At 39.6% G+C, this 20,000-nt stretch overlaps 1 protein-coding gene across 2 annotated transcripts in view; it reads right to left on the reverse strand.

The window, feature by feature from the left end:
- LOC137973830 (uncharacterized) overlaps nucleotides 1-20,000 on the reverse strand; it is a 64,111-nt gene that overhangs the window by 8,390 nt on the left and 35,721 nt on the right. For both annotated transcript variants that reach the window (XM_068820715.1, XM_068820714.1), the window contains 12 exons: nucleotides 19,502-19,678; nucleotides 17,794-18,030; nucleotides 16,403-16,491; nucleotides 14,492-14,729; nucleotides 12,091-12,279; nucleotides 10,920-11,187; nucleotides 7,788-7,969; nucleotides 4,694-4,881; nucleotides 3,489-3,660; nucleotides 2,464-2,651; nucleotides 1,546-1,810; nucleotides 1,001-1,189 (listed from right to left, as the gene is read on the reverse strand). In XM_068820715.1, coding sequence (XP_068676816.1) covers nucleotides 1,001-1,189; nucleotides 1,546-1,810; nucleotides 2,464-2,651; nucleotides 3,489-3,660; nucleotides 4,694-4,881; nucleotides 7,788-7,969; nucleotides 10,920-11,187; nucleotides 12,091-12,279; nucleotides 14,492-14,729; nucleotides 16,403-16,491; nucleotides 17,794-18,030; nucleotides 19,502-19,678 — 2,382 coding nt within the window. The remainder of the gene's footprint in view (nucleotides 1-1,000; nucleotides 1,190-1,545; nucleotides 1,811-2,463; nucleotides 2,652-3,488; nucleotides 3,661-4,693; nucleotides 4,882-7,787; nucleotides 7,970-10,919; nucleotides 11,188-12,090; nucleotides 12,280-14,491; nucleotides 14,730-16,402; nucleotides 16,492-17,793; nucleotides 18,031-19,501; nucleotides 19,679-20,000) is intronic.

The raw sequence follows: 20,000 nt of genomic DNA on the forward strand, positions 1-20,000 counted from the left end.
TAACCGACATTTTCTCCTGCTTAAACTTGTTTCTTCACGGGTGACATATTGAAATATTAAACTTAAAAAAATATATTATGGCAGTTAGCGATGTGGTCGTCTAGTGGTTAAGTGAATGGCTTTGATTAATCGAACATTCACTTGTTCAAGTCCTGCAAGTTCAAGCATTGGGGTTCTGAGTTTAAAAACAGATATTCTATGGGAGACTTAAATATTTTTTTCTTTACATAGCGTGGTGTCTTGATCTTGAGCGATGAAGCGAGATGAAGCTTTTCCCACAAAGTACAAACTCCGGGTTAAAATCCAATCCACGGATAACATTTTTTATTTTCCTTATTTTCTCTGCTACCAAAAGTCCTGGGTCACAGTGTCCTAAATTAACGATAATAGTAAATTCAAAGCAAATTACGAATTAATGATAATCGTTAATTTACAGAGGGTTTCATGTTGCGGGAAGGGAGGAGAAGAGAGAGAACCTGCGTTCAAGGCTGAAAATGCGGCTTAATTAGTATGCAGAACAGATCTTTTTTTATCGTAGTAGCTCTTGTTCACTCCGTCAAAACTATATTGCGAGAATGCAACGCTTCGACAATTTTGGACCTGGCAGTATAGCGGTACAATAGACCATTTTACAGTTGTGGCTAAGTTACCAGGCCTAGCAATGGAAGCGAGGCTGCCGGTGACCCTGTTTTGATACAAACCTTCATACTTTGGTAATGTTAATATGGACTAATTAGCGTTACAACAACACAATTTACATGATAAAAGCAGTGAGGTCTGTATCAATGCAAGGTCACCGGCAGCCTCGCAGCCATTCATAGGCTTGGTCGCTGAGCAAACAACTGTAAAATGGCCTATTGTCACGGTAATCTAGTTTAATGACATAGGTCCCAAGAGTATTTCCCATAGCTTAGTGGTGGAGCATCCGAATTAGTAATCCTAGTAATCGGAAGGTCGAGTCAGCATCGAAAAAAGGGCACGAGTAAGAAGTCAGCCTTACACGGTGGGGTACTTCTTGTCTGCTCTTGTATTTGATCGCCATGGCATTCCAAGGGAAGGCCATCACAGCTCGGTAAAAACAATTCGATTTCCTCTATTAGCTGAATGCGGCGTCTATTGGCTTTGCCACAAGTTGCTGACCAAGCACTCCAAGGATAGTAACCGCATTCCACTGTGTAGCACTCTTCACCTGCGGGAGAAAAAAACCTTAAAAAATTAAGCTCGTACTTTTTAAGTTTCAATTACTCACTCACTCGCTCCTGCACTCACTATCTCGCTCTCTTGCTCGCTCCCTCCCTCACTCACACCTTTCCCCACTCTCCCACTCACTCACTCACTCACTCACTCACTCACTCACTGACTTACTCGTTCGTTCGTTCGTTCGTTCGTTCGTTCGTTCGTTCACTCATTCATCAAAAGTTTAGACAATATTCTGGATCAAAAAAAGATATAGTGATATCATGAACAGTCTGCTGCAACACAAGCGACAAGAAATCTATCAACAACTCCTCAAAAGCAGCTTTTAAAGTTGTTGCGTTTACTTACACTCTGGAAGTTTGTTATACTCCGTTTCTGGTTGCTGATTGCATTTCTTGGGAAATCCATCACAGCTTTCAGCTTCGATGGTTGTCTGATTCTGCAGAATGTGACGTGTTCTGTTGACCATACCACATTCACCTGACCAGTTTCCCCAGGCCCCCCATAAGCACAACACTGATTGACATGTGCACATTAACGTACGATTCTCCATGACTGGCTCAGTTGGGCAAGACTGCGGCAAACCATCACAACTGTTTCTGAGCACAACAACCTGTACGCGTAAAGGGAAAAAAGTAAATTTCCTTCGTAGTTTACTACCTGTCACAAGACAATCTTCTATAACATACGCTATTTAGTAAGTGCAGAAAATATTACATCGCCCACCCCTGTTTCATCGATCTCAGTCCAAACTTGAACATAATTTCTATTTCATGCCAAATGCCTTTAATCAGTTAATAAATTGTGTTGCTGCAACGTTATACTAGTTTACATTAACATAAACATGTTGGCAATTTTCGGGGAACTTGCCGTCTCGGATTGGATTAAAAGTAACGTCTTTTGAGAAGAGGATTTTCTTCTAGATGACGTGGAAGACATACAGGGGTATTGCAATTTACTTTTGAGACTTCATTGACTATAAGCAGGGCCAAACCATGTAGAGATCACTTCTAAAGTGCGGTAAAAGACCAGTCAGTATACAGTTGACCATTGATCTGGTTTTTCAATGACACCAAGGCTGTCATTGACCACGGTTCTGCACTTTTATTGCGTGAATTGTAAATACTTTTAAGAAAACAAATGTTAACTAGTTTACATTTGTCCAAGAAAAGCAACACGATTTGTATAAAAGAAAGTCACTGGCTGCCTGGAATCCATTCAAAGCACAGATTACTCCGCCTAAGTTGTAAAATGGTAGATTCTTACTTTTTGAGTGGTTACGTTCTTTTGACGCGTCGCCGGCCCACAAGTGGCTGACCAATCACTCCATTGACTCCACGTGCAATTGACAGTGGGACAGCTACATTTTACCTCGCGATTTTGAGATTGGGGTGGTTGTGAGCAACTCTGAGGAAGTCCCGTGCAATTTGGCTTTAGCACCTCAACCACAGTTTCTTGTGAGAATCAAAGAGTGAGAAGGAGAAGCAGTTCGTTAGGAATACATCCATGCACGGTTCTTTGAGTGGTATGGGCCTTAATCACATGACGGCCTTGTTGAGTCCCAGGGCATTGAAAACTATTCTTTTGTCCCACCGAAACTCGTTCTTAAACTCTTAAACTCGTTCCTCAACTCGAGGCTAGGGGTACGAAATCTATTGTCTATGGCCAATATGGCTGACACGCGAATGTGGCCCACAACTGCATATTCTTTACCATTTACAAAGGAAAACAAATTAATCCTTGGCTTTTTCGAATGTTATGAAAAAGCATTCCAGTGGCAATAGCTAGGAATGGCATATACCACTTTCAAAGGGCTCACTGATCAGGAAGGGAAAATGTGACTTTGTCCAAAGGTCTGAAATCTAAGGTAGTCAAAAATTTTCAACCTAAATATCATATTTCGGTTAAAAAATTATGACTACCTTAAATTTCATACTTCCTTAGCAATTTAAGAAATTTTCAGAAAGCGTCCCTAACAGCATTTGAAAGCAATAGTTTATGCAAAAGTTGGGGTCAAACAAAGTGTCTTACGAGGAATTCGAAAATGGAGAACTGCTCTATTACACTTCGAGTTTGTATCTCTCAAAAATCATCATGAATTTCTGATTATTGAAAGTCTTAAGTTTACAACTCATATTTGTGTCGTAACAACTAATAAGAGAAAGGAACGAACGAAATCACCCCCTCCCCCCCCCCCCCTCTAAAATAAAAAGAAAACTTCCCACACTGCAAAAATTCGACCGATGTGAGCCCAAATTCAATTCGTAGGTCAATTAAAAATTATCAATTACCGTTTATAGTTCTAATTCTTGTTCCCAGTCCACAAGTCGTTGACCAGGATGACCAACTCTTCCACTCACAGTTCACTGTTTTACATTTGCAGTCTGTAGTCCGTTGTTGTGTTTGTGCAGGCTGAGGGCACGATTGAGGTAAGCCATCACATCTCAATTTCTGAACAGATGTCTGTACAAACAAGAAAGGAGAAAACAAAGTTTTCAAATTCCAACAAACTCGATAAAGTTACTCGATTCTGATTAGATCAGAGTAACGCACTCTTGTCCCAAGTTGTATTCTGTCAGTCATAAGTTACTATGGCAACCACGTGCGTACTAGTGAGAGTGGGGAAATCATAACAATACGAGGGCGAGGTCGACCAAAATGTCAGTTTAAAAGAAACTTTGCAATTCTCGTACGTTTTTCGCGATTAGTCCATTTTGTTCGCGTCGCACAATGTGGGCGAAGAATTCTAAAAATAATATAATTGATACGTGTGGTTTAAAAGAAAAAATATAGAATGAACCATTCAGATTTGCACTCTCGCGCCGCCCAGGAAATTTGAATGTAAAAGCTTAACTTTTAACTGAAGCAAACCCTTCTTTTAACAATTTTAAAAAAATGCGATTGCAATCATCATTTCCTTTGTATTAAAGTTAATTTTTAGAGAGAGTGGATATTTCTTGTAGGATCGAGGACCATTTGGTACTATTCAGATAACAGAAGGTGGTGTAAACAGGAATTGAATAACCTTATATTGTGCAAAGGAAAAAAGATAGGGCGACAGATATTTTTCCTCAAAGCGTGGTATGATCAGGAAATTTAGACAGTCACCCTTTTCTCAAGTCTTATTTCCACTAGCTTTCCCTTCAGAAAGTTGCACTGTAAGTTTAATAGGTTTCATTGAACGTTGAAGAGTTTCATCACCGCGAAAGATTATTTGGGTGGAAACTCTGAGGTGGTGAAATAAAGCGAAAGACGAATTGCCATAGATCCTTTCACAAGTCTCATATATGCAGTTTTTGGAAGCAAATGTTTTTCCAAATGGTAAAGAAGTTGTATGTGCTTAAAGCTCACTTGCTACATATTCCCTTGCCAGCGGATAAGCGCTATCAAAAGTAATTAAGTCATTTACTAGACTATGCTTTATCTACTGCATAGTACTACTCGCCCTTTGAATAGCAGTGCAGATTTATCGGTAAACACACAGTTTCAGTCAAACCTGTATCGTTTTGATTGTTCTTGTTCTGTTAGCCAGGCCACAGCTAGCTGACCATTCAGTCCAGTTGTTCCAGCGGCATTCAACCGTAGGGCATGTGCAGTTTACTTCACGTGACTCACTTAGCGAGTTCTCTGTACAATTCTGTAGTAAACCCGCGCAGCTAGGCTTGTCTACGGAGATAACAATTTCTATCCAAAGAAAAACAGATTTGTGTAAACAGAAAGGTGTTAACAAACATGCGCGTTTCCTGGTTTGTAACTTAAGTTCAGTTCCGTTTGTGTCCAACTAACAGAACGTCAATCAAGAGTCTTGAGGCACTGTGGCCAAGGGAGAAAAAGTGGGGGAGGGGGGAGGGGGGAGGGGGGCGCAAGATTTGCATGAAAAATTCTTCCAGTTCACTAACCCTCTGAGAACCCAATGCATTAGCCTTCATTCGTCCCGAATGTAACTCCACATCGTGTTGCTTATATTCAGTTGGTTGTCTCCCCAGTTGGGTCATGCATGGCCAGTGATCGCTATCATGCTTATTTAGAATGTTACTGAGTAACCACGTCCCTGAGAATTCCACTCACTGAATATCACCTCGTATAAAAGACCGACTCTTTACTTTACAACTGCGTTTTACAATAGAAATTTTGCTTTATCGCTAAAAAGATTACTTTCGCCTGTGAAGCAGTCGTTTCCATAACTTTTAACAGAGCGAGAAAGGGAAAGCGTGAAAGCTTGGAACCAAAAGGAACAAAAATATCGTAATGGCGGGGGTTAACGTCCCAAAAAATACCTGTAAGCTATTATATGACAACCGATATTGGATAAAAGGAATATAATCCTTTAGAATTCAATAGGTCATTTTCGAAATATCAAATATTCAGCTTGATATTGAGGCAGTGAGGACAAAAACAATAGGCCACTTCGAAAAATACCATAATACTCTTTGTTTGTCACCCCAGATTTTGCATAAGCACTGTTTCCAGTTTCTCTTGGGACTTACAATGGTCCCAAGAGAGATCTAAAACAATGCGTATGCAAAATTTGGGGGGGGGGGGGGGGAACAAACAAAGAGTATTATGGTATTTTTCGAAATGGCCTATAGAAACACGTCGGAATGAATGTGAAAAATATTTGCATAGCATCCACTTTCCTTTGTCTTTGTCCTCTAGACCTTTCTTTCAAGCTGAATTTTAATGTATCTATTCAAACGCAAAGTATTAACTGTTTAAAGGGTTTAGGCCTGAATAAGATACATCAATACCCAAGACAAGTATTATAGTGTTCCCACAGAAAATGTGGCAATTATTTACTTATTTATTTATTTATTTATTTATTTATGCATTTACTTATTTATTTATGTATTTATTTATCTATTTATTTAATCCAAAACGCGACTGAAAGAAATAGATGTAAAATACCTCTTTCCTGTCCAGATTTCAAGAGAGTGCGATTCGTCAGAATTCCTTAAGCCGGAGGTGTCGATCTCTCTCATTAGCCCTTATCGGAGTTGTCACATAAACGAGGCTGAGGGGTCATTTTGTATCGAATTGGCCCTTAAACCTCTTTTGCATATATTTTTAAACAAAAGAAAATGTACCTGCAGGCTCAACTCCTATAGGGTCTTTTGGCCTTGAAGTCTGTTTACGAGGCAGTGGCTCAACACGCCGCAGCATATCCTCGGTTTCCGTAGCATAAATCGACTAGGACTATTTCTACTCCCCCCTGGATGGGATGCTAGTCCATCGCAGGGCTACCCCCATCAATAAATTTGCCACTACCAATTTATACACCTGGGTGGAGAGAGGCACCGTGAGAGTAAAGTATCTTGCCCAAGAACACAACACAATATCCCCGGCTAGGACCAAAACCCGGACCACTCGATCCGGAGTCTAGCGCACTAACCATGAGGCCACCGCGCCTCCCCGCCTTTTGGCCTTGGTACGTAAGTTAACTGTATTGTCTAAATACTAAATTAGGGCTAATCAGATTGGGCATGATGACCACAACGTATCTGATTGGCTCGTGCTTAATGCAAAATCATGAATCGTGCAAGGAGCATAATAACGCAAGTTGTTATTGTTTTGTTTTTTTCCCCGCAAATTTAGCAGTAACTTTCTTGAAATAATACATAAAACTGATGTGACGCACTTCATAGCACTTGTGGATTCGTCAACTACAACTATTGCAAGGATTTAATTTTCGGTCGCGTCCCGAAGAGCGAGTTCGGAAGAGCTCTTCTTACTGCTTTTTTCGAGTTCAGCGAGCGGTGTAATGTTCTACATAAATGGTTTTCAATTGACGGACAATTGGCCAATCTGACAACACTAGGATGACTTCCGTGTTTAGACGAAAAGCGTTAGATAAATTGTTTCCAGTTTCCTCTCCGTGCCCTTCCATTCACATCCCCTCCCTTCCCCTACCCGTCGTAATCTCTCGTTCAGCGAAAAAAAAATGGAAACGACTCTTCTACGCAACCTAAGCTTATCTCTTTCAAATCGTTTTGTCACATGAGTAGTGCTCATATAACGGAAAGACATTTCTTTAAGGCCGGGCTTCAACCGACAGGCATTGCGTGCCGCGGAAAAATTTTCGTATATAAAAACTCCGCCAAAGCTGAAATCCATCCAATAGGTCACGTCAGCCTCTTCTTCAAAGCGAGTCTAAGTGCGAAGTTTTTGTGATGGTAATTAGTTCTAGTTTACATATGAATGAAAACTAATTTTCATAAGAAAAACTTCGCACTTAGACTCGCTTTGAAGAGGAGGCAGACATGAACTTGGAAATGGCCTATTAGATCGCTACGATAAGCAATGCGAATTTCCATAGAAAAACAAACGTTCGAAAAGCCTGTCCATTAAAGGTGGGCCTTTATGCTGCCATAAGTGAAATACACCTTATTCCAAAATGGCCGACGTTTTAGTATTCTTCTTTTGTTTGATTGCAAATTGGCCCTTTTGGCGTTGTTCAAGGTAAGATAATCTTTTGAATTTTACGTTTGAAAGCAAGGCCAAAAGGCCTTATTTGCAAGGAAACTTGAAAAAGTAGTAATTTTTCAATTTTTAATTTTGGAAAAAGGTGTATAGACTTAAGAAGTAGACCATACCGTTGATATCACGCATGCGCATTCCCACTCCACACGACGTGGACCATGACGACCAATCTTGCCAGGTGCAGTTAACAGTTTGACACGCGCAGTTAGTCGTTCTGTTTTGAGTTTCAGGCGATGGAGGACATGATTGTGGCAGTCCATCGCAGCTCTCTTTTTGGACAGTTACCTGAGTTGACCTGTGCCAAATATGTTTTCATGTAATTTCCACGCTGATGAATACTAATGTCGAGAAATGAAATGCACGTAATAGGCCATTTATGTCTGCCTACTCTTCAAGGCGAGTCTACGTGCTACATGCTTGTTACAAAAATTAGTTTTCATTCATATGTAAAGTACAACTCATTATCATCACAAAAACTTCGCACTTGGACTCGCTTTGAAGAGAAGAAAGACATGAAATGGCCTGTTGAATGCAAGCCCAATTTTGATTCAAAAATTAGTGTAATTTAAATTTCTGGTCCCGGTTGTTCAAAAGCCGATTAACGCTAATCCGCAGTCATATTAAAAATTAACCAGGGAGTTTATTTCTCTACTCCTAAATGCTGTTCAACGCTGATATTCTGCAAAAGTTTACATTAGAAGAAGTCAATCTTGAAAAACGAAAATAAGCAAAAGAAACTTTCACCAAAAAGTTGAAAACATGAAACAAAAGTTCACACTAATCCTGGATTACGGTAATCGGCTTTCGAACAACCGGGAACTGGAGATTTCACTCTCGAACCCCCTTCTTATCAAGTTTTCCTTTGTAAGCCTTCTAACTTTTATCCTCACCGTACGTACACGCTTTCGCACACATAATTTTAAGTGCAATTACTTCAAATATCAACACCACCAAAAAATGAGGTCATCTGACTAAAGATAAACTTAGCGTTACAGCAATTCTGATAATAGTATAAAAAGAGATGATTAGTCTTAACCCGTAATTTTATAAATTAGTGAAGAGTAGATTTCTTTCGATTGGGACTATAATTATAGTAAACATCATCATCATCATCGTAGGATGTTTCGTGTAGGTTACATAAACAGTGTGTTGCTATAATTCGGAAATTCGTACGTGAAGAATGTAGGGTAAAACGGAAGCGTGAGAGCGGTGTTTGACATGAAAGACTTTTGTTGTGTTTAATCCGGCTCTTGTAGTTGAATCTGATCCTGGTATTCTACAATCATCGTCATCATAATCATTATTATCATCATCATCGTCATCGTCGTCGTCATCATCATTATCATCATCATCGTCATCGTCATTATCAACAACATCAACAACAACAATGTCATCATCATCAACTTTACTTATAGAGGAAGACGACAGCCAGTTAAAAAATGAAAAAAAGTTAATGGACGATGAAAAAAATAAATGGACGATGACTTTTTTTGACTTATTTTTTTTGGATTGAAACTTCTTGCTTTAGTTACTGTTAATTATAACGTTGTGTTTAACCTTACAAAAAAGTGTGAGCGTCAGACTCCAATTATATCGTATTAGGGAGGTGAAGCAAGCGCGTTTCTGAGACGTGGGCGGCAACGAGAAGAAAATATTTTGCGTGCCAGGACAGTGGCGTCTCCCAGATTTCATACTAATAATCTCTAATGGAAAAAAGATATCACACTTGGCAATGTAAATGTGGTTGTGTGAAGACAAGCTAAAATGGAAAATAGCTCAATTCCGGTTGCCGTCCGCGTCTCAAAACCGCGCGTGCTAAAGCTCCCCATTTTGTCCATCCCTTACGGCAATTTTAATGTTTTCTCTTTAATGTCACTTGAACCCAGTTTAATGACATGGCTCACGCGAGTCTAGAATAGCTCGGTTGTAAAGCATCCAATCTTGTAGTCGGAAGATAGGTTTGACGTTTGCGAAGGAGGACTCAAATTTTCTTCGAGTACTCCCGAGTAACCATCGAGGAAGACATACATTTCTTCATTCATTTACAGGGGTTAACATTTCAGTGTCTTTTCACTGTACTTGCGGGAATGCACTCTTCATACAACTTTAGTCCTGGCAGTTGAAAGCGGGATACCTGAGTTGTCACCCTTACATACTTGAATGGTCTACAGTTCCTATGACCTTCTAGATAGCTCAGCGGTAGTGCATTCGAACTAGAAATCAAAGAGTCAAAGTTTTGGCGTCTCCAAAGGAGACCTCGGATTTTTTTTACTAGTGTTCCCGACTCATCACCTTTAAGTACACATCTATTTAAGACAGTAGTGGTTTTCTCCCATGATGATCGTATTTGTCTTGTAATAAGTCGAAAAAACCCCACTTTCGATATATAAAAATTCAGTCCTAAACAAAAGGCATCATCTCGAGGCTCTGGAGAATAAACTCTCACAAATTCATCCTTATCTTTATTCCCTAGAGCCTCAAGACGATGCCTTTTGTTTAGGAATGAATTTTAATATATCGAAATTGGTCTGTTCTTAGCAGTTCGGAGTCAAAACGGAGTACTCCGTCTCTGAAACAATAGGGAGCTTACGAAACGAGGACGGCGACGGCAACTAGGACTTCATTTTAAAATACGAGTTCGCGTCATTCATATCACTACGAAACTATTTCATGTCGTTTCGCGTTAAAAATGTGTAGTAACTGTCGAGGAATTAAACTGGTATGAGTGAGTTGGAAGCGTAGAGAGAGAACTGAAAATTCATCGTCATGTGCTAACGTCCTCCACAGAACCTTGAATTTGGTCATTTCACGTCATCATTTAGGAGATGACGGCAAAGAAATGTACTAAATTGTAAAACGCACGTGCAAAGCGTGCAGAGCCATTGTTTTTGCTTACTAAACCTATTGTTTTGTAGCGTCGTCGTTGCCGTCGGCGTCGTCGTTTCGTAAGCTCCCTAATAAACAATGTGGAAAGAGGATGGCACCTGGTAGCTAACACAAAGTTAATTATGGTGGCCCTCGCAACAACGTAAACTCAAATCAATACACATCAAATCAAATGATGGTTTTGAGGAATGGGGAAAACCAGACTACCCGGAGAAATGCCTCTCGGCAACAAACTCAACCAACATAAGACGCCGAGTCTGGGAAGCGAACCAGGGTCACACTGGCGAGTGCTCTAACCACTGCGCCCTCCCCACTCTGGTACAAATAACCAGATGAATCAGACCTGAAATTTAACTTACCGCATAGTTCGACTTCGTGAAGCTCTGCCACAAGTAGCCGACCAATCGCTCCATTGATTCCATACACACTGGACTGTCAGACAGGTACACATGGTCTTCCTAGTTTCCTTTTGGGGTGGCTGGGTGCAGGTCTGTGGCAGACCAGAACAGTCTGGCCTTTGTACTGTAACACTAGATATCTGGATCGACCTGTTCCTTTCAGCTACTCCACAAGTCGCCGACCATTCTGTCCACGGGTTCCAAGTACATTTTACAGTTTTACAAGGACCTGTCGAAAGTTAAATTACAAAGCCCTTGTGTATTACGTGTTCTACGAAGGAAAAAAAGAACTAATAGTTTCTAAACTATGAGCGAAATAACTTGTGGAGGCCCTCAAGCGTCCAATCACATGTTCTGGACTATACCCAGGTTTGCCCAGATCCAGTTTTTGTCTGTGAAACACACTAAAAGTCAGTCTTGTGATGTCGGCAAACTCAAAAGGCCGAGCTCTCGGTAACGCGACGCAGGTATTTCAGCTATAGCTGGGCTTTTTGTAGTAAGACAAGCAATATCTGACCATTTCTCTCTACTTTAGAGTGAAATGGCTTACCAGTTAGTAGTTTTTGATGCTTCAATGAAGCATAGTAAGGTACCAAAATTTCATGCTATTTTACGCAAATTGGCGTTTGAGTTACAAATTCGTTATTATAAAAGGGGAGAAAAGTATTAAACGGTTACTCCTTCACGCATCTCCTTGTAAAAAAAAGGTTAAACCAAGCATTATTGATTGTCAAGTGCCTTACAATGTTTTTTTATAAATAAAGGCCTACGGTTATTCAAATAGGGGCAGTATAGCCTAGTGATTAGGGTACTTACCTTCAGATCCGGAGATCAGGTTTCTGACCACTAGTTTAATTTGATCCTGGTATTACGTAGCCCCTGGTTCAACTTCTCAGAAGCACTTGTAATAACGTACTGGTTTGATTCGGATCAGTTGGGGTTTTTAACAATTGTTGTTGTTGTTGTTGTTGTTGTTCTGTCGTTTCGTTAGCTGTGTTTCATTGACCCTAAAAAGCCCCTATGGGGAGTGGCCAGTTCAGTATGCATTGCATTGCATTTCATTTTAGAAATAACTTCTATTTGCATTCAGGTTTTTAAAATGGATTCCACACGTGTCGTTGTCAATACTCACAATTGGAATCCTTGGTTTCCAATATTTCCTTGTTACACGTGGTTTGCCAACCAGAGCATCCTCCTTGCTGTTCTATCATGTGTTCAGTTTCGTTGGTCAGTGTTCTTTTTCTTTTCATGTTTCTGCCACATGATGTGGACCACGAAGACCAAACGCTGTAGTCACATGTCACGTATTTACACTTGAAAACTAAAAACATAAAAGAGAATGATGATGATTAACAGCCACCTCACTCTTTTCGCTAATTGGTTTTGTATCATCTCGTATCGACATACTTATACTCTTTATTTGTGGACCAGGTTACTTCGACCATATCGTTGTGAACCTATATTGTATTTTATACCACCTGTATAATTTTTGTTTGTTTGTTTGTTTGTTTTTTTTTTGTTTGCTTTTTTTTTTCTCTTTTGCTTTCGCTGGGCTGATGAGTACGAGAAAAGAGACCTCTGCCGTGGGTCGAAACTAACTGTGTTGAGCATGCGCGGCGTTTATTACGTAGTGACTGAATCATCACGTGGTATTTCATGTTATGTGGGCTCACTTAACAACAGCGGAATTGCTATAAAGGAATGCGCGGGACACAGCGTGTTCAATTCACAGTCAGCAAACACATCATGGGGCATGCGGTTTGAAGAGTGCCGTCCACGTTTGTGGACGGTGGTTGGATCAAAGTCAGGTCTCTTTTCCCGCACTCGTCAGCCAAGCGAACGCAAAAGAAAAGAGTCCTTTTCTACCAGGGAATCAACCAATGTATCCTGAGCTTGATTCTCGGTGTAGTGTAAAATTAGGGAATATAAGATGAATTTAAGATCATACTGACGTTGAGTCGGCATTTGCTACTGAATTGTAAATAGAAAATAGTGTAATACACATAACATTCTAGATTCGCCAACCGTGCGTTCGTAATTATTATTGAGATTGTATTTGATTGATAGTTGCTCTGACTGAGAGTGAAGTAGAAATAAATATGCATGCTGCAGAATACAAGTGCTTTCTTTCTTCACCTAGACTCGGCGTCATCATTTGCGAAATTAATTTCAACGGGTTCGTTTCTCGAGTACTCTGTTTTTCATCTCACCATAAACCAACATTTCTAATTTGATTTACTTAAACTTGCTTTTTTACATTCTCTCCAATTAGTTGATCGCTTATGCTCGACTAGATAAGCTTTAGGCTTTAATAAAGTGACACTCATCATTATCATTCTCATCATCTTCATCGTTATCCAACCTCGTTTCCAGGGTATCTACCCTGGGAACTAGGTTGATCGTCATCGTCGTCATCATCGTCATATACATCGTCATCATCGTTATATATTATTGAAGCACCTCTCCAATAGGCCACAATACTCTTATTTTGCCCTCCAAAATTTTGCATAAACTGAGCATTGTTTTTATTTTCTCTCGGGACCATTGTAAGTCCAAAGAGAACAAACAAAGAGTATTAGGGTATTTTTGAAAGTGGCTTATCTCATTGTCCAGTAAACTCAAACCAACACCATGGCGAGCTCCTAACCAGTTAAGGCAAGTTTACTTGCACCGTTAGCGTGAAGCCTATGTTGTGTTGCATAATTTAGCTCGGCTGAGTCAGTCAATTAAGACAAACTCCATCAAGCTGTACCTAAACTAAGACATAGGCTAGTTAATATTATTATTATTATTATTATTATTATTATTATTATTATTATTATTATTATTATTATTATTACTATACAGATTTAGGCTAATCATTGTTATTATTATCTAAGTTCATTGCTATACTCAGTCTTAATTAATCGGTTTCCATTACCTTCGTAAAACATGTGAATGACATTTAACATTCACTTTTGATTAACTGGAAACTAAGAAAACCAAATCAACATCCTCAACTGAATCTACATATCCCGCACTCGAGCAAAGTCCCCTTCGACTTATGGCATTTTTGCTAACTGAGACGTAACCTCCTACTACACCAATAGTCGTTTTGATACATCATAGCCAAGCCGGACACATTTTACTGGAGAATTTAACTTTACATTTTCTTTTTTATAGTAGATATTATAAATTGGTATAATCTAAAAATGTTGCACCGACGGTGGCCCCAACCCAGACACTAACGAGTTACTAACGTATTTCACAAAGTTTTCGTTGTTTGCCTTCAAATTTCATAAGGTCAGCTGCAATGGGACACTTTAAGAGAAACGAGCACACGAGGACAACAGAAACTACAAATCAATCAGGCGCATGTGGCTTGAAACGACGTATTTGAAGCGCGCATGCTCAGGGCGTACTCGTATAAACCCGTTATTCATTACAATTGGCACGGGCGGACCCCCTTCCCTTCCCGTAAGTTCCCAGTAGCTACACCCCTGTCTGGGAAGGTTGCCGACTAAGAAAAGTCTAAGAGTTGACTTGGGTCTTACCCTGACAAGAAAATTTCGCCACAGTTTGAAGAAAGTTATTTAATCTAGCAGCGTTGGGAACGAAAAACGCGTGAGAAGCTATAGGATCCGAAGCTATTATCTCCAATTCTTGGCGGTTAAAGTTTGGACCAACACCAATTGCGATGATGTTCACTTTCATTCTTTTGAGTTCTTTGACAGCAGCACGAAGTTTGTCAATTCCACCGGTGCTGGATCCGTCTGTAATGACCAGTGCCATCTACAAACGAAAAGAATTCGAACAGAAATAAAATGACGCCGTGATTTGCCGTAAAATGAAAAAGTTCTTACTGAATAAACAATAAGAACATACATTGGCTCAGACTCAGTTTGGGATATCTGTGGTTTTTTCATTATCATTTTATAGGAGTAGTATCAATGAAAAAACGAATACAAGGTGGTATTCTTTTAGGCGAATTGAAAACGCTAGGTTCAAAGCGATATTAGACCCAGGCTCGAATATAGCTCGAGAGTCCAGCCATTTCTTCTCGGGGAGGATACCCCGAAATCGCGTGAGAGGCGGAAATCGAGCCTATAAAAGACCTTCTTCTTTTGTTTAAAAATGGACGCTTTGACTTTGAGTCAATGTCGTGGTTTCAAAAGCAAGAGAAACAATAATATTCTTCCCAATGTTAAAACGATTGGACGTATAACGCAGGCAAAACTGACGTATCCCAGTGAGTTATATACACGAACCTTCTCCCGCTTACAGCTGACATCGGGAAAGAGTGATAGCGTGGGTCAAGATTAAAAGTGCGAGCGTTTATGGAATTATTTGTGGGGACGCAAAGGTAAACAAAGAGTGCGGATCGTGGACCATAATGTAACGACAGATTTATCCAATGCAAAGTGAGCTATTTGGATAGCTGGACCAGAAAATGTAATTTGGGATAATCCTCACTAGCATAAAGGGCTATTTTTTTCCGGCGCGTAGCGGAGGCCTGGTGGAGGTTGGCAAGCGCTCGGAGTGCCACGTGACCTCGTTATGTATTTTGCGTCCGTAAAGCGATTGCGGCATTCTACGGTCAGCCTTCGCCACGTGCTTAAGTCTAGTTTGTTTCATTACTACATCGTGCTGAAAAAGAAATGTTTTATCTAGTGCTAGATATATCGTGGCCGGTATGGACAAAAAAAGCCTACAAACTTGATAATTTGCATACAAACTGAATAGAGCACAAGCAAACTTGATAAAAATGAACGGAAAGTTAATTAATGGCATTCGAACTTAATGAGGGGCGTACAAACTTAATAACTTGCATACAAATAATTAATTAGGAACACGGATACACGGACATAAAACGACATACAAGTTTTATAATAGACAAGCTTACAAACTTAAAGGAATACTAACAAACATAATAAAAATAAAATTAAGTGATTAATGCTTTAGTAAAATTGAAACAAAGTGTATTTCTTGCAGATTTTAGGGATGTAACCATTTTAAAATAATTTAGCTTGCCTATATTTTTGAGTGAGAAACAATTTTGTTATATTTGTTTCAATTTTATTAAAGAATAAGCCATTTTATTAAATGAAAGAGGAGCTTATTGTGTTTGACAGCATTCCGCTTAGTTTGTAAGCTCTGCCTTTTACAAAATTTGAATACATGTTATTAAGTTTGCGCATGTTTCACGTCTTAAATGTACATACTATGTTCATGCCGGTCACGGGATAGATATATGTAGAAGTGTCATTGTATTTTTCTTTTTTCATATTGTAATCTTCCCTGTACGTTTGTCAAAAAATTAAAAATAACAAAGGGTAAAAAATGAAAGTACTGGGCAAACCAGAATTGACGGAATTGCTCTTAAAAGGCGATCGGAGATCAACATAAATCATCGTTAAGAATTTGAATCCAGAATTTTTAACCATACTGTGCTATAGTAAACTTACTTTGCTAACGCCCGATCTTGCTCCATTAGACAGAGTGAAGAATCGTGTCCTGGCGAGATTCAGAGCTTGATCAGTGTTAGTATTCCCACCTAGATTTGTAACAAAGAAAAAAAAGTCTTGTTTTTCTTCCGAACAATTTAAGGAACTCTCTATTTAAGAACGTTCGGGCCACTCAAGATAAACTGAGACGCCAACGAGACGATCGACAACGGGACAATCCTTTGAACATGTATTACGCAATCATATATTGCGAGTTCTCTAGACGTTAAGATAAAATGTAATAGTGCAAAAATTGCATTATGAAAAATTCCCTTTCTATCGATCAATTCGATGTCAATCGTAAAATAGTACAGATCTACGCACTCGCGAAATTAGGGAAAAACGGATTCGCTCTTTAGTCTCTTACTCCACGTTCTCTTAATTCTTGCATAAACCCAACTGGCCGAGGAAGTCTTGGAAGAGTATACGTATTTTGGAACAGAGAACACTTTTCAATGGTTTGACATATACTAATCTCAGATATTTGATTGTTGGTCTTATGTTTTCTCGTGGTTTCGATCAAAACAACAAAAGTCACAAGTTATAATTTATCTACGCTTATTTTCTGCCAAACCTCTGAAGAAATGTTGTCGATAGAAAACGTTTTCAGAGAGAGTTAGCATCCTTTGTACGTGAAACAGCAAGTGTTATAAGATACGTTTCTGATCTATTTTCTGCATTTTTTGCATTGTTTAATAAATTACTTGGTAACTGCAGCCAAAAAGCAAGATTGGAACCAAAATAATAAACTTTTTCTTGATTTTGAGCAAAACGCAGATATTTGTTTTGTCGTTTGTTGTAAATGGCCGTATTTATACTAGAGGACGTCTAAGACATCTCTAGACGTCTTAGACGACTAGTATAAATACGGGAAATAAGGTGGACGCATTAAACGTCAGGCCTCGGTTGTTCAAAAGGTGGATAACCTTATGCAATGGATAAATCACTATCCAGCGGATGAACAGTAGGAAAACCAATTGAGTTATCTATTGGATAGTGATTTATCCAGTGAATGGCGGCTATCCATCCTTCGAACAATTGGCCCCAGACGAATTAAACGTCTCAAGACGTCCAAGCCGTCTAGTTTAAAGACGAGACGCACTTAACTGGGGCGCACTTAGAAATGAAGTGCACACAGTCTCTTTGGTGATTAAATCTCAGTATTTTTTGAAAAAATTGTGAATTTGATTTCTAGCAGTCGAAGTTAAGTGCGTCCCGTATTTATATTAGTCGCACTTACGGCCAGACGTTTAATTCGTCTGGACGTCTTAGACGTCCTCTAGTATAAATACGGCCAATGCAGTGTTAAATCTCTTGAATCTCTCTAAAACATTCTTCTTCAGATCTTTCACCTGTTTGCCTCACGTTTCTCACAGCAGCCATGAAACCATACTTTTCGGAGTATTGGTTCAATTTGATATCAATGTTAGCACCACTGCTGAAAGTTATCAGACCCATCCGCACTCCATTGGGGCCAAAGTTGTTGAAGCTTTTTGCCAGAGCTGCTACAAACTCCTTTTGTCGTCTGAAGTCCGGTACCCTGATGCTTCCTGACTCGTCCATAATTACTCCGAAATCCACCTTACAGCCTAAAATTTTAAAGAGCAAGACTGTCTGTCTGACTGTTTAGCAGTTTGGATATCAGGTTGAGTATTCATTGAACAAACTAATAGGAGAGTATGAAACTGTAGGATCGCCAACCACCTATGAACTCGGAGCAGGGATAGCGCAGTGGTGAGAGCATTCGCCTCCAACCAATGTAGCCCGGATTCGATTCTCAGATCCTGTCTCATATGTGGGCTGAGTTTGTTGGTTCTCTACTCTGCTCCGAAAGGTTTTTCCCAGGGTACTCCGGTTTTCCTCTCTCCTCAAAAACCAACATGATTTAATATGTATTCATTTCATTTAATTTCATTTGTGCACGACACCACAAGATATTCAGCTTTAAACATCATCGTGTGAAAATAAAGGGTCTATTAGTATAAAGGTCTCGTGACCCTTGTTGAAATCCGTGCGCATCCAATTAGTGGCATTTGTAGACAAATCGTTGACCAGCTTCCTATTTTAGAAATTGAAATGTGTGGGGAGCTAACAGCAAAAATCAAACAGTTAATCAGTTTAACTTTACACTGCAACTTAATTAAAGCTCTTTCGTTGTAATTTTTTGTTCTTTCCAAATGCTGAGTTAAAGGCTTTTACTGAACGTTTTCTAGAATGTTAAAATACTACGTGAACTCAAAAGGAAAAATCGAAGTAAATAAAAGGAAGGAAAATGGATGAACGTTGATTTCTAAGTAGCATGTGACGTAACCATTCAGCTGAGATAAACTCATTTCTTGTTCCAACAATAGATAACGTCTAGTTTGCTTTCGGAATGCCAACAGTTAGCGTAAAGACCACGATGAGCCAAGAATAAGAAGCACTTCTGATCACGTAACTTGCTCAGAACATAAGAAAACGCACCCATGAATGAAAAGCCTCTGTTAGTTTGGTTTCGCTTCTTATCGGTTGAGAAATTGGCACAAGACATTTAAGGCAATTTCGCGGTAATCTCAATAGAGAGCTTACTTCAGTACTTTTGTCAGAAATTTGAAAATATCAGCAAAAAGACCTTTGCAGGACCAAAAATACCGACTCGAAGATGGTAAGCTCAAACTTCATTTTGCGTACCGATTCTAATAATCTTATTCGAGTTTGAATTGGTGCGAAGTAAAGAAGGAGAGAACAAAAGAGCCTTTTCTGTATGCCGTAGTCTTCGTCTTCGCTCAAACCGGTTCGAATCCTGTTTAAGCCTGAATGTTTTCAGGTTTGCTTGCTACTGCTTGAGTTGCGCGTGCATCCAATTCCGATGATCGTTCTTACTAACTTTCATTCCTGGTTTTACTCAAACAAAAATGAAGAAATGGCATTATTAGGTCAAGTTAGAATGGGGATTGTACATCATTACATTGATTAATTGCCCAAGGAAAACAGTATAAAAGTCAACTCCTATAACTTGTCCAAGAAGAAACTTCAGAATGACTTAATTATAGAGTAAGAGAAGGAAAGTAAGGAACTCACACGAAACCACCTTAGATTGGGTCTGTGGTGCGGGACATGTAGTTTGAAGGCCGTTACAGTTTGGTCGGTTGACCACGTGATGATTGACTTTGCTTGTCCGCTGTCGAGTCATTCGACCACAGGTGGCTGACCAGTCTCCCCAGGCATTCCACGAGCAGGTCACGAGCTTGCAAGGACCTGGTGAAGAGGGAGAAGCGAATGACAATATTTAATGTTGCCATCGCAATCCATCAAAGAAAGAGATTTAAAATATTCATGAATGGTCAGTTATCTTTTGAAAAAAACCAGGAGTCGGTTTGACATCCTAGACCCGGTTGAGGCCAATTAGCACTAAAACACGATAAAATGCCAACACAGGCTTGAATTTCGCCCGTCAAAAATGCTTAAGATTTACAACTCTATGCTGGATAAAAAACAAAGGCGAAGTCAATTTTCTAATAAGAGTCCCGTGGAAGCAATCCGGTGTGTACATCCTTTCGCTCAGAGTACTTGGCCAGCC

This window comes from Montipora foliosa, chromosome 10, assembly GCF_036669935.1.
Source record: "Montipora foliosa isolate CH-2021 chromosome 10, ASM3666993v2, whole genome shotgun sequence".
NCBI lineage: Eukaryota > Metazoa > Cnidaria > Anthozoa > Scleractinia > Acroporidae > Montipora > Montipora foliosa.